Source organism: Dasypus novemcinctus, unplaced genomic scaffold (assembly GCF_030445035.2).
Source record: "Dasypus novemcinctus isolate mDasNov1 unplaced genomic scaffold, mDasNov1.1.hap2 scaffold_259, whole genome shotgun sequence".
NCBI lineage: Eukaryota > Metazoa > Chordata > Mammalia > Cingulata > Dasypodidae > Dasypus > Dasypus novemcinctus.
Window position 1 is genome coordinate 1 of NW_026688225.1, and position 20,767 is coordinate 20,767.

Consider the following 20,767-nt stretch of genomic DNA (forward strand, 5'->3'; position numbering starts at 1 on the left):
TACGAGGTTCCGGATTTGGTCTCCGGTACCTCCTAAAAACAAATGAAAAAAAAACCAAGTCTCATTGGAGAGCATATGTAGCTCGATGGTTGAGCACCTGCTTCTCACATATGAGGTCCTGGGTTCGGTCCCCAGTACCTCCTGAAAACAAACAAACAAACAAATGAAGAAAACCAACTCTCATTGGGGAGCAGATGTAACCCAGTGGTTGAGCACCTGCCTCCCATGTTCGAGGTCCTGGGTTCCATCCCCGGTACCTCCTAAAAAAAAAAATAAAAGGACTATGCTTGTTCTAAGTCAGTAGGATTTAGGAGTCCTGGTGGGTGTGAAGTAGTAGTTTTTTTGTTTTTGTGGGCTAAGGCTGCTTCTCCCTCTATTTTTTATTAACATTTTTCCTGTGGTTGCATAAATATAAGACAAACGTTCCCATTTCAGCCGCTTTCCTGCATACAATCCAGTGGCGCTAATTACAGTAAAAACGGGAGCTCCCCTCACCACCACCCGCTACCAACATTTTTCCTTGCCTCAAGTGGAAACACTGAGCTCCTCTGCAGCAGTAATTCCCCGTCCCCTGCCTGCAGCCCCTGCTACCCCGTATTCATCTGTCCCTGTGAACTGGCTTATTCCAATTATTTCTGATCAGTGAGGCCACAGTGTTTGCCCTCTGGTGCCTGGCTTGTTTCACTCAACACGTCTTCAGGGTTCATCTGCTTTGCCATGGGTATCAGGGCGTCATTCCTTTTCACGTCTGAATATCCCACTGTATGCGCAGACTCCAATCCGTTTCTCCATCATCTGTCGATGGACTCGTGGATCGCTTCCACCTTTGGGCCACGAGAGTGTGTGTAAGTCAAGTTCCTGCTTTCAACTCCTTCCAGGCTCTTTTACGTGGTGGCTGTACCATGGTGGTGGCATTCCCACCCGCCACGAAACAGGCAAGGGTTCCAGTTTCTCCACATCCTCGCCGACACTTGCTATGGGTTTTTTGTTGTTGTTGTCGTTGTATTTTTTTTCCTTGCCCCGCATGCTAGCCAGCTAGTGGGTTGCCAAGTGTCATCTCATAGTGGTTTTATTTTTTTGAGGTTAGGCCAGTAAAAAGAATTTATTGGGGAAGTGGGGTAAGAACAGAGCTTGCTGAGAAATGAGAGACGGAAATGCACACCAAGTCTGGTGCAGCCTCCTCTGGGCAGAGCGAGCCTCGCTGTGGTTTTGATCCGCACTTCCCTGTCGGCTTGTGACAGGGGCATCTTTTCAGGCGCCTTTAGAGCAATATCCAGACGCTGCCGTGTCAAGAACTGGAGGAGGACGGGTCAGGAAAAGGCACTCCCCCCGCCCCCGCTGTGTTTTTGCTGCCTGTGTCCAGGCTGTGTGATCTTCTGTATCTATTTCTCCTTTTGTCTTCTCACTTTTCTCCTCCAGGATGCACCAGGTTTCGATCCTGGGGACATCCGATGTGGTGAGAGGTTTCCTGTCACTTGTGCCACCTCGGTTCCTGGTTTCTGTTGCACCTTGCCTTGACTCTCCCCTTCGTCTCTCTTTTGTTGCGTCATCATCTTGCTGCGTGACTCACTGGCTTGCCGCACGGGCACTCGGCTCGCCACGCGGGCACTCGGCTTGCCACATGGGCATCCTTTTTTTTTTTTACCAGGAGGCCCCACGGATCAAACCTGGCCCTTCCATACACTAGGCAGGAGCCCAAGCGCTTGAGCCGCATGCGCTTCCCCGAAAGGCACTTTTAAAAGGCACTGGTGGGAGGCGGATGTGGCTCAAGTGCTTGGGCTCCCGTCTAACATAGGAGGTCCAGGGTTCAATTCCTGCGCCCTCCTGGTGAAGGCGAGCTGGCCCGTGTGGTGAGCTGGCCCATGCAGAGTGCCGGCCGACACAGGAGAGCTGGCACAGCAAGACGATGCAACAAAAAGAGACAAAGAGGAGAGACAACAAGAGATGCAGCAAACCAGCGAGCTGAGGTGGTGCAAGAGATTGAGCGCCTCTCTCCACTCTGGAAGGTCCCAGGATCGGTTCCCGGAGCTGCCTAAAGAGAAAAACAAGCAGACACAGAAGAACACACAGCAAATGGACACAGAAAACAGATGGGGAGGGGTAAATAAATCTTAAAGGGAAAAAAAAAAAAGGCACTGGTGTGCAAGCAAGTAAACAAACATCACACTGAATACGGAGAGGGTACAATGACACTTTTTTTTTTTTAAGGAGGTACCAGGGACTGAACCCAGGATTCCGTCCGTGGGAAGCAGGTGCTCAACCGTTGAGCCACACCCGCTTCCCAATCAGAGTTGGTTTTCTCGTTTGTTTGTTCTTCTTTTTAGGAGGCACCTGGCATCCAACCCAGGGCCTCGTACATGGGAAGCAGAGGTTCAACCACATCGGCTCCCCTGCAATGACACTTCGATAGAATAAGTGGAGGGACTCATGGCTGTGCCTCTACTGACCCCGGCGTCAAATCTGACCCCAGCGGCTCCTTTTGCCACGGCCCTCGAGCTAAGGACGGTTTCCCATCTCCAAGTGGTTGTGAAAAAAGGCAGTGCCGTGGGGCCAGCTCTTTACTCTCTGGTCCTCTCCCAAAACGGATGCCGACCCCTGGGTCTGGGGGACGGAAAACCCGAGAAGGCTGCACGAGGCTTGACCTCCATCTGTCTGGATTCCGGACGTTTTCTATCGGGCTCATCAGTTCTTTTTTTCACGGAGCATGATTTCCTTCCCCCCCACGCACCGCTTTTAAACGTCAAGTTCGGCGAGTTGGGGCCAATGCCTTCACCCTGCAGTTAACGTTTTCCACTTTTCCCTGCGTTGTCCCCCCAAAAACAAAACCTTACGTGTCATCCTCGTCATTTGAAAACCGTAAGGAAACGCATTCCCGGGACGGGCTCCGGGTCGGGGAGTCGCGGCCTCCCCACGGGCCTCAGTTTCCCCGCCTGGACACTGGGCGCGGCCCAGCTGACCCTCAGTTTCCCCCTCGGGGAAAATGGGGGTGATCGGCGGGCCCGACGTCCTCGGCCGGGAGGACAGGGCGGCGGAGCGCGCGGGTTTCTGTAGTTACCGACGCTGTGGGGAAACTGAGGCCCGCCCGCCCCCCCTGGCGCCCCGCCCCCCCCTGGCGCCCCGCCCCCCCCCCGCCCCGGCGCCCCCCGCCCCTGGCGCCCCGGCGCCGGGCGACACTGACCCGACAGTCCCCGACGCGGCAGGTTCCGCTTGTAGTCGATGGGGCCGTAGCCCCCCGGCGGGGGCATGTCCTGCTTCACCTTCGAGGCCGCCATGCTCGCCGGACCGCGCGCTTCCGGCCGCGGGCGGAAGTGACGTGCGGGCGGCCGCCGCCGCCGCCATGTTGAGTGTGGCGGAAGTGGCGTCGCCGGCTGCCCGCGCGACTGGGGGGGGGGGCGGGGGGAGTCCCAGAGCGCCTGGCCGGCCCTGTTCCGCGCCCCCCGCGCGGGAGAGCCGGGGCGGCGGGGACCGGCTGCGGACGAGGAGCCTTGGTCCCCTCTCCCCGCCGGCCTGGACCTGTCTCTGCGCGTGGGCGCCTGGAGTCCCGTCGGGGCACCCCAGTCCTTGCAAGACGGGACCTCGGGGCGCAGCCAGCCCCTCTCCCCGTTTTCTCCACCTCACGGGGGGCGGATCTGGGGGCGGCTCAGGACCCCACATGGCCACCGGCCACGAATTTGGGGACGGGGGATGGGTGGGGCGCAGCGGCCCCCCCCCCCCCCGGGATCCGGCGCCCCAATCCTGGGCACGGTTCCGCTCCCCGGGGGGTGTCCGGGACCCCCTGCGAGGGGCCTCTCCCCGGGCACCGGACCCGTGCAGGGGATTATGAGTCACAAAGCGTGGGCGGCCCAGGCCCCCCGCCCCGCCAAGCGGAGGTGACGCCGGCGGCCACTTCACAAGGCAGAAATTGTTACCGCGGCCATAAAAGGCGCCGCGGCGGCGGGGGCCCGGGAGTGGGCACATGGGGGTGCGGGTGTGCAGGTGCCAAGCGCCATGGGTTAGGCCCGAGATCGGAGTCCGGCCGCGCCCCCGACAGCAGCCGTCTCCTGCCCCCCGCGCGCCCCGCGCGCCGCCATGTCGGGCGACAAACTGCTGAGCGACCTGGGCTATAAGCTGGGCCGCACGATCGGCGAGGGCAGCTACTCCAAGGTCAAGGTGGCCACGTCCAAGAAGTACAAGGGCACCGTGGCCATCAAGGTGGTGGACCGGCGGCGCGCGCCGCCCGACTTCGTCAACAAGTTCCTGCCGCGCGAGCTGTCCATCCTGCGCGGCGTGCGCCACCCGCACATCGTGCACGTGTTCGAGTTCATCGAGGTGTGCAACGGCAAGCTGTACATCGTGATGGAGGCGGCCGCCACCGACCTGCTGCAGGCGGTGCAGCGCAGCGGGCGCATCCCCGGCGCGCAGGCGCGCGACCTCTTCGCGCAGATGGCGGGCGCCGTGCGCTACCTGCACGACCGCCACCTGGTGCACCGCGACCTCAAGTGCGAGAACGTGCTGCTGAGCCCCGACGAGCGCCGCGTCAAGCTCACCGACTTCGGCTTCGGCCGGCAGGCGCACGGCTACCCGGACCTGAGCACCACCTACTGCGGCTCGGCGGCCTACGCGTCCCCGGAAGTGCTTCTGGGCATCCCCTACGACCCCAAGAAGTACGACGTGTGGAGCCTGGGCGTGGTGCTCTACGTCATGGTCACCGGCTGCATGCCCTTCGACGACTCGGACCTCGCCGGGCTGCCCCGGCGCCAGAAGCGGGGCGTGCTGTACCCCGAGGGCCTGGAGCTGCCCGAGCGCTGCAAGGCGCTCATCGCCGAGCTGCTGCAGTTCAGCCCGTCGGCCAGGCCCTCGGCGGGCCAGGTGGCGCGCAACGGCTGGCTGCGGGCCGGGGACTCCGGCTAGCGCCGGGCTGCCCGCCGTCCCCGCCCCCCCGCCGGGGCTCGCGCGCACGGGCGCCCCCGGCGCGGCGCCGGGGTCCCCGGAAGACGCCGCGCGCCCCTGCGCGCGCCTTTCCTCCTCTGCCCCCTTCCCTTTCCTCCCGCGGCGAGGGGGGGGGGGGCTCGCAGCCGGCCCCGCGTCCCGGCCCCAGCTCCTCCTCCTCCGCGACCCCTGCCCCCTCCCCTGGGAGGGTGCGAGCGGCTGCTCCTCGAGTCCCCGGCCGGGGGCGGGACGAGAGACGGCGGCGCTGCGCCTGCGCGGAACGAGCGACTGCGGCTCGAGGTGGCCAGGCGCGGTCGCCAGCGGGGGGGACCTGGCGCGCTCTGGGCGCTGGTCCCTGCAATAAAGTCGCTCTTCCTCGCACCTGCCTCTAGCTCTGGCCCCCTCTTCGGGGCAGGGGGAGGAGGGGTCTGGCTGGGGAAGGGGGGGTGGCAGGCAAGCGCAGGCGCCCCGTTTTGGAGAGACAAGGTGAGTGAGGTGCGGGCTCCGTGTCTTCACAGGGAGTTGGGGGATTGGAGGCCCGACGACGGGGGCCTCCCCAGCCACGAGGACTTCGGGGTTGTCCCTGGAATCGGGGTGGTCCTGGGCATGGGGGTGCCAGGCTGGGCTGTGGGGCAGCTGAACCCCCAGGCTCGGAGTTGGTGGGGTTGCCCCATAATGAGGTGGGTTTTCAGATGAGGACAGAGGCCCAGGGGACACCTTGCTTGCCCGTGACCACAGCTGGGATTCGAACCCAGATCTGTCTGAGGCAGGGCCCCTCCTCTTTGTCAGCCATCCCCACCTACCCCCCAGCGCTGACACCCGTGGGACACCGTCAGGGGGCGAGTCGGGACGGGGAGGGGGCCCCGAGACGAGCGCGTTCGTTCAGTCCTCTTCCCTCGTGTTTCTGTGCATTTATCGAGCACCTGCTGTGTACCACCCAGTCTCTGGAACTCAGCAAAGAAGCTTGTACCCGTCCCCGCCCTCAGTGGGAGGGAAAGTGCAGGTCTAGTAAAATTAAAAGTGAAATAATTGTAAGTTGTGCTGAATGGGGGGGCTGTGCCCAGGGATCTGGGGAGCCTGCAGCAGCGACAGTCGAGGTGACGCCGCGGTAGTAGACGAAGAGGGAAAGGGTTTTAAGTAGAGGCCGTTTTGAGAAGGCAGCGGGAAGAGCTGTGCCAGCAACGCCGAGGCCCCTGGGGCTGCAGGACAGGGTGGGGGGACGGGGGGCGGGGCTGGGGGAGTTTGGGACTGTGCCCACCGCGAGGTTACTGTTTTGGTAACAATGGCTCTCATCTGGGGTGCATGGGAGGTCTCCCCAACCCCACCTGCCTCCCCCCGTCTGAGCAAACAGGCTCCCGAAGGGAGCTGCTCGTTGCCGTCTAGCCAAGTCCCCCCGTGCTCGCTCGCCCTCCGCGGCTCCCCAGTGCCCCGGGAACGGAGGGCCGGCGCTCCCCCACTTCAGAAGCCTCGGGCTGTGGCCCTAAAAGGAAGCCTGGCTCGCCGGGGGCCTCCACTGCTCTCGGTGAACCCCACAATCCTCGCGGCTCCCCGAGGGTATGACCGCCGGCCCCGTGGGTGTCCCCACCTGCCGCGTTGGCTCTCGCTTCCTGCAGCCCCCCTCTTCGAGGCTCGGCTAAGGCGCCACCTCTCCCCCGGCACCCCGTCTCTGGCTCCTTGTCCTCGCCCCAAGTTGCGGCGGCGCTGCTCCCGCCCTATCGCTGGCCCATGTCCGCTGTGCGCCCCTCCACCAGGGCCGGCAGCTGGACCCGTGAGCGGAGGGGGCCGGGGTGCACGCAGCCCTCCCTGCCCGACACCCATGCCTGGCCCCGGCCTGCCCAGGGGCCTGCGCCCAGCCCGGGCGAAGGGGGCCGAGCCCCCCCAAATCCCTTCCTGTGGCCGGCGCCAGGCCCAGGAGGCTCCCCGCAGGTGGGTGACCACTGTGCTCGGGCACCCAGTGCGCGCCGGGGCCGGCCACCTCGCGGGATGGCTGGAGGCGGCCTCCCTCAGCTGGCCCCCCGCCCTCCAGCCCGAGGCTCCCCGCTGCTGCTGGGGGCCCCCCCGGGGGGCTTCCTCCACTGACTCTGCTGCACCCCCTCCGGGGCCTCCCAAGTGCCCCCCGGGCGGGGTCAGGGCGGTGCTGTCGGGAGGCCGGGGCCCGGGGGATGAGGCCAGCAGAGGAGCGCCGCCCATCGCGCCACGGTCCCGCGGGCCCCAGAATCCCTCAGGACGGGACATCCAGTCACCAATTCCGGCCTCTTCTATCGGAGTCGGTCTATTTGCGTTGGGTAGCAAACGTTTGTTTTATTACCAAAGATTTACAAGTGCACCCTCCTAAAAACCCAAAACCTAGACGCCTTGGGCAGCTGCCCGGTGCGCTCTCTGTAGAGGGTTGTAAAAGTCGGCTGTTGGCTTTTTAAGCTCCCTCCGAGTTGTTGGGGTGAACGCTCCCCGTGCTGCAGACGGTGCCGCGGCCAGGGGCCTCTCCGGCGGTGCTCACGGCCGATGCCGCGCCTGTGTCCCCAGGAGCCCGCCTCCTTGGGGCTCTCCGACTGTGGCGCGGCTGAAAGGTCCCCGAGGGGCGCGGGAGACCCGGGAGGTCCCGCTTTGCAGAGGTGCCGGGAGCTTGGGGAGCCCCGGGGCCGCCCCCCCCCCTTGCCCAGGGCCCGTCCTCACCCGGGACACGCAGGCTGCAGCCCGGGATCGGGGAGGCCCCGGGGAGGGCAGGTCTGCGCGTCCGTCCCGTCCCAACCTCGCGGTGGCACTGCCACACGTGCTCGCCGCCCGCCCCCAATTAAAACGGGAACGAGCTTGGGAACCCCCTTTCCAGTCCCCGTCGCCGCCCGACGGCTCGTGGCGCGGACAACGGGGGGGCTGGCTGGCGGGGTTCACCGTGGGCTCCCGTATGAGGGGTGCGGGACGTCCCGGCTGGGCCGTGGGGACCCCAGGAGCCCGGTGTGGCGGCAGCCGCAGGGTTGCAGCCGCATTTATCGAGAAGCATCTTTCCCCAGAACGCGAATCTCCACCCGGGGGGTGTCTGAGCCGCGCCTTCGGCCGCGCGTGGCCACGGCTCCAGCCACCGGGGCAAGGGGGAGACCAGGGGGCGCGCGGACCAGCCCCCGCGGCGGCCCACGTCCGCGTCCTTTCCACGCCGCGCCACGGGGTCCCGGATGGGAGCGCCCGAAGGGGCGCAGGCGGCAGGGCCCGAGCCCATGGACCCCCGCTCCCCTCGTGGGGGGTTGGTCTGCGCTCTCGGGGGTCCCGGGCGCGGTGTGGGAGGCGGCTCTGGGGAGCCCCTGCCAGGACCCCCGAGCCAGGGGCACCCGCTACCTGCGCCACTCAGAGAGAGAGGGCGGGAGCTCGGGGTGGCGAACAGACGGGCATTTACTCGCCAGGGGCGCGGGCACCGCGCGTCCCCTGCCAGCCGCCTCGGCGTGGGCGCACGGCCCGGCCTCCTCCTCGCGCCCGGATCCCGGGGACGAGGCCGCCCCCGCTGCGGGAACCCAGCCCGGGCCGCGCGCGCCGACGGCACCCACACGACGCGAGCGCGGGGGTTAAATGAGTTTTATTAGAACGTGTGGCGGCGGCGTCTGAGGGGGGGGGGCCCTACAAAACAAGGGTTTTAAATTAAGTCTCTAAACTGCGGCCGGGAGGCAGCGCAGGCCGTCTCCTCGCCCCGCGGAGCACCCACAGGGCGGCTTGCGGGCCCTTCCTCGGGGCACCCCGTTTTAGAGAGGGCGGAGAAAACCCAAACAGAACTACAGCAGACCTGATCCTTTAGAAAAACGTTTCTGGAGAGCCTAAGGGTTTTAAAAATAGAAAAAAGAAAGAAAAAAAACCAAAAACGTCTGGAAAGGAACCGCGACGGCGCCCCCGGAGGGAGAAGGCTTCTAAGCTAGACCCAGACTGGACCCTGAGGTGTCAGAGGGGCGCGGGCGGCCCCGGGAGGGACGCCCGGCGGACGCCTGCGCCAAGGCCGGCGCGAGAGCTCGACCACCAACGTCAGTAGGAAAGGGGAAAAAAAAAGAAAAAAAAAAAGGAAAAGACCGTAAGGAAGTAAAAGAAAAGCGACGTGGAGGGAGACACCGCCCTCCCCTCCCCGTCCCCGCCGCCCTCCTCCCGGCCCGGCGGCGGCGCTGTGTCCTGGCGGGGGGCCGGCGTCCATCTGTCCCTCCGCCGGGCGCCGAGTCCTGGGGTGGTGGGAGCAAGCAGCAACAGAGGGCTACACTGCGGGAGCAGGGGCCGCGGGGCTGGCGCGGCGGCCGGCGGGGACCCCTGGGTCTGCGCAGTTTCCTTTTTTTTTTTTTTTTTTTTTTTTTTAATCGTCGCTGACTCCATTGTCGTGAGGCGGCTGGAGGGAGATCTCCAACCCGCGGAGGGCTGCGACGGAAGGCGGCGGGGGGAGCAGAAACCGGGCGCGGCCCCGCTCGGCTCCCGGGGGGCCGGGGCGCCTCACAGTGTCCGGGGCAGCCGCGCGCCTGCCGGGCCGGGAGTGGCCCCTGAGGTCCACGTTTCCTGCTGGTGACGGGCGAACTAAAGGCAGAGAGAGAAGGGAGAAGCCGCGGGGGCGCCCTCCCGGGTGCGGGGTGCTGGCCGGCGTCCGCGGCGGCGGGAGGCACGGGGCCCGGCGCCGCGCGCTATTTCCAGGCGGCCGACTGCGGGATGGAGCGCGGCGGGATCATGTCCAGGAGGTACTCGCGCTGGCGGTCGACAGCCGAGGAGCCCTTGTGCACCGCCAGGCCCGGGCTGACCAGCGCGAGGGCCGCGCCTGCGGGGGCGAGGGGGGGCGCGGCCGGTCAGCGGGGCCGCGGGGGGCCATGCCCGCGCCCCTGCGCCCCTGCCTGCGCACCGCCCGCCTGCTGGGCCCCAGGGGCAGCCGAGGCGGCTGAGGGATGACCCGGCGCCTCGCCCGCGGCCCGGGTGACGCGCTCTTCTCTTTCCCCGTTTCTTAACACATTCTACACTCTCTCGCCTACTCTAGAAAACACAAAAATGACTCAGTGCAGATCAAATCTCGACGGAAAGCCGGGCGGCCTTTAAGAACCGTCGTGTCCTTCAAAGAAAACGTTTAAACGAACAGAGTGAGAACTGGACCCTGAGGAGGGAAACCGAGCCTGGCCCGGGCGGAGGCGCCCCTGCCGCCGGCTCCCCTCTAGCTCCAGACGCCACGAGGAGCCGGCCGCGCCCCCAGAGCAGAGGGCGGCCCCCGCCCCGGCCAGCGCCGCACTCGCCCTGGGTCGCGGTGACCCCCGCTGGGGGCTGGGGACACCGCGTCTGGCCGCCCCGGCACCGCTTGCAGCGAGGCCAGGCTCCCCCGCCCAGGCCACGGCCGGCCGCCTCCCGCCTCCCAGCCCAGCGTTTTGGCCAGCGCCCGGCCTTGCCGAGTGCGCGATGCCACGGTCTCTTTGTGCAGGCTCCCGGTCCCCGCGGGCCTATGACAGGCCGGGAGCTCCCTGCTGCACCACAGAGGTGCTGGCCGGGGCCGCTGACCCGTGCCCCCGGCTGACCGGCTCTCCTGTCTCCCTGCCCGGCTGGGACGCCCGTCCACTCAGCGGCCGTGTCCCGCTGCCGCCTGGCCTGCGTCAGCTTCCCTCCTGGTTCCTCCCGGGCTCTGACCACCCTGGCGCCCGGGCCCACCCATCCCTCCCCCCTGTGCTCCATGCTCCGGCCTCTACGCCCAGCTCTCGCTTTCCCTTTTTGGACGGACGCTCGTCTCGAGGCTGCGACACGTGCGGTAAACACAGGCCAAGTGAGCACGAGGCGGCAGCGCCGGCGCTGGAGGCGCCACCAGGAACGGCAGGCGCCGAGGCGGGCTGAGGAGCCGAGCCCCCTCAGGTCACGGCCAGACGCCACCGCCCGGGAGACCCCCACAGGCCTGCCCGCGGCGTGTGCCCCCTCCTCTGCTGCCGTTCTGGTTTGAACTTCACGCCACATGGCAGGTCAGAGACGAGAGTGGGGAGGGAGCACGAGGCGGGGGCTGGCGACGCGCCCAGAGCTGGGAACGCCCAAGACAGAGGGAAGCCGCAGAGGGGGGCGTGGGCGGGAAAGGTGGGTGTCGGTGCTGACAGCAGGACCCCGGGCCGGGCCCTGAGCTCAGGCCGAGGGTGCCGCTTTGGGAAGGGCAGGAAGGACGCGGGCTCTGGGTACCGAGGGACACAGTTTATCCGGGACGTACCGTTCCGTGGACCCGGGATGGCGCCCGGGCATTGGAGCGGCAACCTGGGGGGACCCCCGCCCCGCCTGCGGCCCCGGGGAACGCCCACCTGTGCCCACAGCTGTCTTCTTCCAGTTGGCGGCGCCGCCCTTGCCGGAGCCCGCCATCCTCTCGGAATGCTTGCCGGCCCGGTGCGCCAGGGCGGGGGCGGCGGCTGCGTTCTGCGGTTTGGGCGACGGGCTGAAGGTGTGCAGGACGCTGCGGGGGGCCGCGGCGGAGCCCCGGGACAGCTGGCTGGAGGCCTGCAGCAGAGAGCGTGCACGGGGCTGGCGCGGGGCCGGCGCCGTCGAGGGCACGGGCTTGGCTCCCCCACCACCCACGGGGCCCCCCAGGAGTCCCCGGCCGGGCGCACGCGTCAGTGCCGCCGCGGGGTGGGGAGGCGGGCGGGGGACCCGCGGGGCGGCCGGGGCCCGGGCGCGTGGCTCTGACCTGCAGCACGGCCCCGTTGCTCCAGTCGCGCGCCTCTCCCGAGCGGAACGCCAGTTTGCGCCGGGGCTTCATGACCTGCACAGATGGGAGTGGGTGGGATCGACACCGCCCGCCGCCGGCGCGCCCTCGGGGGGGGGGGGGGGGGTGCTGGGCTCACGCGGCGCGGGCGCCATGGCCCGCTGGCTGCAGACGCCGGGTGGGGACATGAGAGTGTGCGCGGCGGCGTGAGGAAGAGCTGGGGCTGCCGGCGGGGGCTCTGCAGCTTCCGCGAGGGGGAAACGGGCGTGAGGAAATGAGGGCCGGCGGCTCGGTGGCCGCGGTGCGCTTCTCCCAGCGTGGCGCTCGGGGGCCCGGCGCGGGCCTGGACGAGGCTCCACGGAAGCCCGTCCAGACAAGAGGCGCTTTCCACCCAGCACGCTCCGAGGGAGTGTTCCCACGGCCCGGCGCCGCCGCGCGGCACGATGTGGACGCGGCGCCCGCAGCCAGGCGGGTGCCCGCAGATCCCGGCCGCCTCGCCTTCCCCCGGGAGAGGCGCCTGCCCCGCGCCACCCGCCGGGCTCACCTGCTTCAGCGCCGCGTGCTGGGCGGCGCCGGGCTCGGGCTTGGCGTGCGCGGGCGCCGCGCCCTGCTGCAGGAGGCGCTGCTCGATCTCCTGCTCCTGCTGCAGCGCCCTGACGAAGGCGGCCTTGAGGCGGCTCGTGTGCTCGGCCTTGAGCGCCTTCTTCTGGTTGGAGGTGACGCAGGTCTCGCACATGACGGCGCCGCTCTTCTCCTCCCGCCAGCGGCACGTGAAGTCCGTCTTGCACTGGGCACACAGGTAGGGCTCCCGGGCCAGCAGGACGGCGGCCGACACCTTGCCCGCTGCGAGGAGACACGCTCGCGGCTCAGGGGGGCCGGGGGCCGCCGGCCTGGGGGGCCCCGCAAGTGGGAGCCGGCAGAGGGGCGGCTGGAGCCTGGGGGGGCCCCGTGAGCACAGACCTGGCAGAGGGGCGGCCGCTGGCCTGGGGGGACCTCGTGAATGCAGGACCCAGCATAGGGGCAGCTGCTGACCCTGGGGGGGCCCCGCGAGCGCAGACCCGGCAGAGGGGCGGCTGGAGCCCGGGGGGGCCCTGTGAGCACAGACCCGGCAGAGGGGCAGCCGCTGGCCCTGGGGGGACCCCATGAACACAGACCCAGCAAAGGGGCGGCCGCCAGCCCTGGGGGGACCCTGCAAATGCAGATCCGGCAGAGGGGCGGCCTCTGGCCGGGGGAACCCGCCCACCCCGGCTCCTGGTCAGCATGGCCTTGCCCAGCGTCTCGGTCGCCCGGCGCATATCCCGTGCCCACAGCCTCTGCGCTCTGCACGCTTGGCGCGGGATGGCACGGCCCGCGTGGCCACCCCGCTCACTTCTGCTCGGTTCCTAACGGGCACGCTCGCCGCGGCCTTTCGCTCCCGAGCCCAGCGCTGTAAGACGCGGGGGTGGCTCCCCAGCCCAGCTCGGGCAGGTGGTACCCCACCTCTGTCCTGGGGGCTGCCGCGAGCAGCCCCGGGGGCTCTCGGGGCGCCTGTCCGCGGCCGCCTGCCCTGCCGGACCCCGCCTCCCGCCCGGGCCTCACCTTGGGTCTCCAGAAGGTTCTGCACCACCTCCTCCAAGCCCACCAGGTAGATGAACTCGTTGTTGGCCGCGCTGGGCAGGAAGTTCATCTCGGGGGCGGGGGGCTTGGGGGGCGGGATCTCCAGCAGCGTCTTCTCCAGCTGCTTCCGCAGCGCCAGCTTGGCGGCCGCTTGCCGGCTGGCGGGCGAGTCGCCGGAGCTGCCCCCGGGGCCCGCGCTGGGGGTGGCGCTCGGCTGAGCGGAGGCGGCCGCCGTCCCTTTGAGCGAGGCTGGGGTGGGCTTTCGGGGAAGACACACGCCGGTCGGCAGCGCGCCCAGCGGGGGCCCCGGCCCCGCGGGCCCCTTGACGCCAGCGGGCAGGGCGGCAGCCTCGCCCCGCGCCCCCGTGGCTGACGCCCTGGGCGGGTTCGGGGAGCTCCGGCTAACGGCCGGTGAGCTGCACGTTCGGAACGCGCCACGTGGCGCACAGCCGGAGCCAGCGTCCCACGGAGCTGCAACGGGTCCGCCGGCGCCGAAGCCTCCCCGGCCCACCTCCTCCCCTGGCTGCTCTAGACGAGGCTGAAGCGCGCGCTCGCGCCCGTGCCCTGCTCTCTCTCGGCCCTCTGCCCTCTGCACCCCCAGCCGCTCGCACCTGCGGCTCTTCTCTGCCGGTTCCCCGTGGCCAATCCCAGCCCCCCACATTCTCCCACCTGTAGGCCACCCCACCCTCAACACCTGACACCGAAGCGCTCCCCCTCTAAAACCTGAAGCTGACCCCACCAGCGCCCCCGTATTTCTGGGGTAAAGACCCTTCCAGAAATCTATAGACAACGACACCCGCCTCCCGAGGACGTCAGCACATCCGGGGCTCTGCCTCCAGCCCCCCGTGGGGCCTTCCACGGGCCGCGGGGAGCGGACCCCCACGCTGCCGCCCCCACAGGCCCCGCCGGCCGCATTCTCACTGGGTGCAGGGCGGGGGGACAGTGGGCCTTAACTCCCTTGGCAACAGCTTGTCACCCCAGAAAGGAAAAAGAGCTCTCGGGCCGGCCAGCCAAGGCCGCCGCGGGCGGCCGCTTCCTGTCTGTGCGGGGACTCGCCGCTGCCCGCGCGGACCTGGCCCTGCACCGCGGGCTGCGCCCAGACGCCGGGGCCGCGGGGCCTCACCTGCGGGAGGTTGACAAGCAGGCTGGCGCTGGGGACGTTGGCCACGCGGATGAGGCCTTGCTGGATGAGCCGCTGCCCCTGGATCTGCACGCTGGGCACGGAGGCCCGGGGGGCCAGGAGCAGTGGGGGCGGCCCCGAGCTGGAATGCTGCCTGATGGTGTGGATCTGCTGCGGGGCGGGCGAGAGCCGGGTGTCGGAGGGCGCCGTGCACCCCGGGGGCCCCGCCGGAGCCCGCCCGCCCGCCCGCCGCGCCCCCCTCACCTGGGCGCCCCTGACGAGCGGGGGCATGACGACGTGGGCGCTGGGCTGCGGCCCCAGCTTGGAGGACGCCTGCTGCCCGCCGCGGACCAGGGGAGGGGGGACGGCGCTGCCGGCCACCCGCGACGAGGCGGCCTGCGGGCGACACCCAGCCCCCCACGGGTCAGTTTTCTCTGTACGCGCGTGTTAGTTAATAAAAATGAAATTTGAAGCAGGAAGCAAAAAAGCAAAAACCGCACGGGAGCCAGCGTGCCTTGGGAAGCGGCTGCGGCTCAATCAGATGAGCTCCCGCCTACCCTGTGGGGGTCCCCCGGTTCGCGCCCCGGGGCCTCCTGGTGAAGGCGGGCTCACCCGCACGCCGCGGAGCGCTGCCTGACCTGCAGACGCCGCGGAGAGCCGACTCGGCAAGGTGACGCAACAAAAAAAAGAAGGCAGACGAGCCCACAGCGAACGGGCACAGAGAGCAGGCGGCAAGCGAGCCGCGAGGGGGGAGGAGAAATAAATGAAACACACGGAAGAACGTGCACGAAACGGACACAGAACGCAGATGGCCCGCAAACGAAAAAGCCGCAAGGGGGGGGATAGGAAAAAAACCAAGGCGCCTTCCTCTGCTGGGCCAGGGGCGGAGCGCCGAGGGCCGCGTGGCCGCCCCCCCTCGGTCAGCAGAGGCCGGCGGCACGCGGCGCTGCACGCCAGCAGGGCGCGAGCCGCGCCGGCCCGGGGACGCTCACCTGCAGCGCCGGCTTGCCGGCAGGAATGTTCTGGGCGCCGCGCACGAGCGGGGGCGGGGTGGTCACGGCGCTCCCAGAAGAGCCGGCGGGCTGCAAGGGGGCGGCGGACGGTGAGCGGGTGTGGGGAGGCGCCTCTGGGAAGCGGCGGCTCTCGCGGGCTCTGCCCAGGGAAGGCGCCGACCGCCCCCGGACCCTCAGCCTCACCGGCCGGCCACCCCTGCGGACGCGCCACCGGGTGGACGAGGCAAAGGACCAGGGCCTGGGGCGGGCGCCGGCCGAGTCCACCACGGGAAGGGCACGGCGGCCCAGGACAGCACTTCCCCCTCGGGTCACCCGACGTCCGCCCGGGGTCGCCTGCCGCTGAGGGGGCCGGAAGGAGGGAGACGGGACCCCGACACGCCTACAGGGCTCCCGAGGACGTGGAGAAACGACAGAGCCCAAGCCCGGGCGCCAAGCCCCCTGCCTGACTGCGCCCGAGCGTGGGCGCCCGCGGCGGAGCTCGCGTCCCAGTTACTGGCGCGGCGACCGCAGGGCGTGGCGGGAGCGTCACTGCGGGCCACCTGCCCCCCGACGGGGCCCAGCAAACTCGAAACAGACACCCGCGGCATCCTCCAGCCTCCGCCGCCCTGCGCGTCACGCTGCGTCAGGAACGGCGTTCCAGAGCGCTCGGGTGGCCCCGGGGGACGAGGGGACGGGAGGACGGGCGCCGGGGCAGGGGCCTGGGTGTCCGGCACGCGGCGGTGGCGCCCACGAGCAGGCAGGGGGCAGGGCACGCCCGCGACACGCCGCCCACAGGGAAAGGGCCTTCCCGACGGGCCCTGGCAGCGCAGCTCTGAGCCCGGAAGCGCTGCCTGTGGCCTGTTTTCTGTTTCCGGGAGTGACAGCACGCTTCCGGTGCAGGAGAAGCGGGGTTTCGATTCTAAGGTCCAGGACTGTTTCTATGGGCTGGGAAGGACCCTGGCGTCCCCTCGGCTGGATTCCAGCCGGGGCCTGAGCCCGCGGCTCCCGGACCATGCCTTGGCCCCCACGAGCCAGGGGACACACTGGCCCCGGGCGCCCGGGACGGGACGCAGAGGCCCCCACGGCCCCAGAGCCAGGGGGCACACCAGCCCCCACGGCTCCCAGAGACAGGAGACACGCTGGCCCCGGGACCCCGGGGAGGGACGCAGGGGCCCCCGCGCGCCTCACCTTCTGGGCGGCCTCCTTCTGGATCTGACTCTGCCGCAGCTTCTTGAGCAGCACGAGCTTGGCCTCCTCCAGCCTCAGCTCCTCCTTCAGCTGCTTGATCATCCGCTCTCGCTCCTCGGGGCTGCTTTTCTGCGGGGGTGAGGGAGCCGGGGCTGCGGGAGCGCGTCTGCGGCGCGAGCCAGGCCCCGGGGACGGGGGTGGGTGGGGTGGGGGGCGCGGGGTGCGGGCCGCGCGGCTCACCAGGAGGGCCTCGGCGCTGGGCTCACGCAGCGCCAGCTTGGGGAGGCCGTTCACCCGCGGGCTGGCCGGCTGCTCGCTGTCTGACAGCACGATCACGTCGGGCGAGGGCGCTCTCCTCTCGGGCTTCATGTCGCTGCGGGGGGTGGAGACGACGCAGGGAGCTACCGGAGCCGCCCAGTGCCGCGGCCCCTAGAACCCCACCTGGACCGTGGCCGCTCAGGCCCCCGCGCGCTGCCCTCCCGGCCTCCGCTGGGGCCCAGGACACGCCATTTTGGAGAACATCGGGGCTTCCTTCTCCGCGGCCGGCTCCGCGCCCCACGGGGGGCCGGGCTCCCCCCTGCGACCCCTCCACAGGCCTGAGGCCCTGCCGCTGGACAGCCCCGTCCCCGGCCCCTCAGCCCACGCCGCCACCCGTGCTCAGGGCGTGTGGAACCAGCTGGAGACGAAACTGGCTTCCCTCGGGCCTGACCCCGGGGGGACCCGGCCCTCAGGACGCCCAGGTTGCGCCGGCCACCACCCTCGCCCCTGACCTCTGCCCTTCCCGCCCCATGGCACGTCACAGACGCACGCGTCTGCCTGCGACGCCGGCTCTCGAGGAGCACTCCGCCCTGCCTCCCTCGGCGCGAGGCCACCGCCATGCAAGCGCCAGCCCCTTCCCCGCGGCGTGGCGCTCAGGCTGCGCGGGGCCTGGCCCTGCCCTCCCGCTGGTCCCGGGGGGGACGCGCCGGCTCCCTGCCGCCCTGGCTCTCCCCCTCGGGAACGCCACACGCTGGGCGCCGCGCAGGCGGCGGCTTGTCCTCCAGGGGGCGCCGCGAGCCAGGGAGTGGGGCAGCCGGGCGCGGCGCGCGGGACGGAGGGGCTGCTCCGTCCAGGGCTCCGCGGGCGAGGAGTCACTGGCTCAGAGGCCCTGGGCCTGCGGCCACGCCCGCCGGGCTGCGCCCCCGGAGCCGCAGCCGCTTCCGGAGGGAGCCACGGCTCCAGGAGACACGCAGCAGGGACGGCCGCGCGGGGGCTTCTCCGGGGCGCGGAGGGGTGGGCTCGGCGCCCGCTCCCTCCCCCGGCGCTGGGGCCACGGGGTGTCCAGAGCACCTGATTGGACTCGGCCAGGGCGGCTCCGCGCGCAGAGCGCAGAGCACAGGGAGGCAGGCGCCCGCATTCTCCTCGGCGCCGGGCCGCCCGCGCAGACCGAGGATGTGGTTCCCGCTGCAGACCCGCCCGCCCGGGAACGGCCGCTCCCGAGAGCCTGCGGTTCTCCGCGCACCGGCCCCTCTGCTCTCGTCTTGGGGTTCCGGCCCCGAGCCACTGCGGAGCACCCTGACTTTCACCCAGACGCCAGGGGCTGCGCGGGCCGGCAGAACCTCGCCGGGGGGCTGGGCAGCTGCCCTGAGCCCGTGTCCACGGCAGCCATGGCCTGGCAGGCCACGGGCGCCGGCCCCCGGGCCTTTGGCTGAGGGCGGCCGCCTCCCCGAGCACAGGGGTCCCCAAGGGCAGGATGCGCCCTCGGCCCGTGCAGGGGCTGCGGCCTGTCCCGGCCGGGGAGGGGTCAAGGGGCCCGAGGGCCCCCGGCCTCCCGCCGAGGAGCAGCCAGCACCCGCGGCCGGCAGGGAGGGCACTTCCTGCAGGCGCGTCAGGCCGCCCCAAGGTCACGTGACAAAGGCATTTCCCTCCGTGCTCACGTGACCCTGCCCTAGTGCCTCCGACCTGAAAACCATAGCAACGGCCGGTCTGAACCGGCCTGTGACCCGCAAGCTTCATTTTGAGAAGCGAGGGTGGGGTCCAGGTGCTGCCGGCAAATGGCGGCCGGGTGGCGCCGAGGGGCGCGCGGAGGGGTGCCTGAGCCAGGCGGGGCCCCCGGGGCTGTTTCGGGGACCCTGGGCCGGCCCGTGGGTGCCACCTGCCCTTCTGCTTTCACCAAAACCGACAAGGCCGAGAGCGCCGTTGAAAGGAAGGTGCCTGGACCCCCCCCCCCCGCCCAGGGGAGAGCGCCCCCGCCCTCCCGGTTCAGCCGGGGCGCACGCGAGGGCGAAACCCCGGGCCGGCGGCGCGGCCCTCTCCAGCCACTGTCTGGGCCCCAGAGTGTACACGGAAGCGACGGGCAGGGCGGCCACGCCGCTCGGGGACCACAGTGTCAGACGCAGGGAGCGGAGTCGCGAGCTCCCGGGCGCCACCTCCTCGGCGAGGCCGGCCCTCCATGCTGCGAGCTCCCGAGCAGGCCCTGCCGCCGCCTGTGCCGTCAGTGGAGCGCCAGGCGGGCGGGAGGCGGGAGGCAGGGGGCGGGAGGGGAGCCCCAGGGCGGCGAACACCCGCCCGGGCCCCACGTGCGCCCTCAGCCCGCGCCGGCGGCGGGGAGGGGGGGCAGACCTGCCCGCAGTCCTGCCCCTTCCCACGCGTGCTCGCACTCGCCCGCGACCAGGTTAAGGCCGAGTCCCGGGCCTGGCGCGGGGACGGCCCTGGGCGGCTGCGGTTCTGTCCCGCCTCGGCAGAGGGGGTGGACGGCGGGGTGAGCCCACGCCGGGGACTTGGGCCCTGCGGCTCGTCGCCTGGGGCGCGTGGGGAAGGCAGGAGCGCGGCTGCCGCAGGGCCGCGGGATCGAAGCCTGCGCGTCCAGCAGACGTGTGGGACCACCCACACCCACCCGAGAAGCGGGGAGAAGCCCCGGCGGGGCCCGTGGGCGGGCGAGGGGGCACCTGGGGGCGCAGGGCCGTCGCCCGCACACCTGCGGGGGAGGCGGGGCCCGCTGGCCCGGGGCAGCCTGCCCCAGCCCCCTGCAGAGAGCCCCGAGGCGCCTCCCGCGGCTGTGCCCGTGGCCCCCGGGAGGACCCCGCCCTGGGGGTCTGGTCCAGGCCGTCACCCCCGCAGAGCGCCGCCAGCCCTGTGCTGTCGCACGGGGGCCGGGGGCCTGGGGCAGGGGTGCGCAGGCTGCAGAGACCCCCGGGCGCCCGAACGGCGCCGCCTGCCCCCGTGTCTCGCCCGAGGTGGCACGGCCGCCGCCCCCTCTGCAGGTGGGACGGGAGCTGCCCGCCTGTGTCCGCCCGGAGCTGGGGCCGGGGGCTGTGAAGGCACGGCCTCACAGAGCGGCCACCGTGCGGAGGCGCACAGCCTGGCTGGCCCTCCTGGCGGCGGGGTGAGGGCCGGGCCCGGGCAGCGTCACTGCTCGGGGCCGGGGTCGGGGGCAGACGCGCCGTCGGGGGGCTGCGCCTGGGGTCCCCCGGGCTGCCCTGCCTGGCCGTCAGCTACGAGACCCCGCGGGCCTCGGGGCCGCGGCCCCTCACGGAGGCGCTCACGGCGACGACGCGCCCACAGCGACGACGCGCCTGGGTCGCCCCTCGCCCGCGGCCCGAGCCGGGGGGCAGCGCTCGGCGCCCAGGCCCTGCCGGGAGAGCTCCCGGGCGGGTGGGGGAGGTCCGGCGCGCGAGGCCGGGTGCCCGCGGGCAAGGTCAAAGGCCACGCCGCACTGCGCCTGCTGCCCCTCAGCCCCGCGGCCCAGGAAGGGCAGCCTTAGGATGGAGGCCGTGGGGCCGGGCCCCTCAGGGCAGAGCCACAGGAGGCCCAGCTCAGCCGGGGGAGGGGGAGGGGGCAGGGGGCAGGGGGGAGGGGGCGCGGCCCCGAGGTGGAGCTGCGGTCCCCGAGGCGAGCCCCTGCCCATCCTCTGTCCACAGCAGTGGGCAAAGAGCAGGGAACCCCTGCCCGTCACGATGCCGTGGAGGCGCGCTCCGGGCTGCGCTGGGAAGCGACTTCCCCGGGGAACTCAGGTCCTCTCCTGCTCTGGGGTCTGGGGTGCTGAAGCTGAGGGGAGCCCGGGCCCACCCGGCCCCCGCGGGCACCACAGGGGCTGGCCGTCAGCTACGGGGGGCCCAGGTGCCAGACCCCGCACGGGAAGGAGCCGCCACAGTGCGTGGCCCGCGTGCGAGCTGGCGCCGGGGACATGGACCCTGCTGGTGCGCCATGACTGGGGGGTGGCCTCTGCCCACCGCACACCCGTGTAGCCTGCAGCCGCTGTCACAGATGCCACCCAGGTCATCCACCCGGGGCCGGGATGGCCGCAGCAAGCCGGCTGCGCGCACC

General features: G+C 70.4%; 2 protein-coding genes across 8 annotated transcripts in view; one reads left to right on the forward strand and one right to left on the reverse strand.

Annotated features, from left to right (window-relative positions):
* Positions 1-3,421: 3,421 nt before the first annotated feature.
* TSSK6 (testis specific serine kinase 6) lies at positions 3,422-5,908 on the forward strand. The gene has a single exon (XM_004462406.5). The coding sequence runs from the start codon at positions 4,069-4,071 to the stop codon at positions 4,888-4,890; it is 822 nt and encodes a 273-aa protein (XP_004462463.1). The 5' UTR covers positions 3,422-4,068; the 3' UTR covers positions 4,891-5,908.
* A 2,546-nt stretch (positions 5,909-8,454) lies between these two features.
* Positions 8,455-20,767, reverse strand: part of GATAD2A (GATA zinc finger domain containing 2A) — a 41,192-nt gene continuing 28,879 nt past the window's right edge. For 5 of the 7 annotated variants that reach the window (XM_058292731.2, XM_058292732.2, XM_012526720.4 and 2 more), the window contains 10 exons: positions 16,703-16,835; positions 16,463-16,591; positions 15,275-15,364; positions 14,547-14,678; positions 14,286-14,453; positions 13,145-13,421; positions 12,111-12,409; positions 11,549-11,623; positions 11,169-11,361; positions 8,455-9,673 (listed from right to left, as the gene is read on the reverse strand). In XM_058292731.2, coding sequence (XP_058148714.1) covers positions 9,543-9,673; positions 11,169-11,361; positions 11,549-11,623; positions 12,111-12,409; positions 13,145-13,421; positions 14,286-14,453; positions 14,547-14,678; positions 15,275-15,364; positions 16,463-16,591; positions 16,703-16,835 — 1,627 coding nt within the window. In that variant the 3' untranslated portion in view covers positions 8,455-9,542. Of the gene's footprint in view, positions 9,674-11,168; positions 11,362-11,548; positions 11,624-12,110; positions 12,410-13,144; positions 13,422-14,285; positions 14,454-14,546; positions 14,679-15,274; positions 15,365-16,462; positions 16,592-16,702; positions 16,836-17,791; positions 18,269-20,767 lie in introns of those variants that run through there. The other 2 variants (XM_058292733.2, XM_058292729.1) reach the window with 2 other exon arrangements.

Coding starts and splice junctions, on each gene's coding strand:
- TSSK6 (XM_004462406.5), top strand. CDS start 4,069: ATGTCGGGCGACAAACTGCTGAGCGACCTGGGCTATAAGCTGGGCCGC.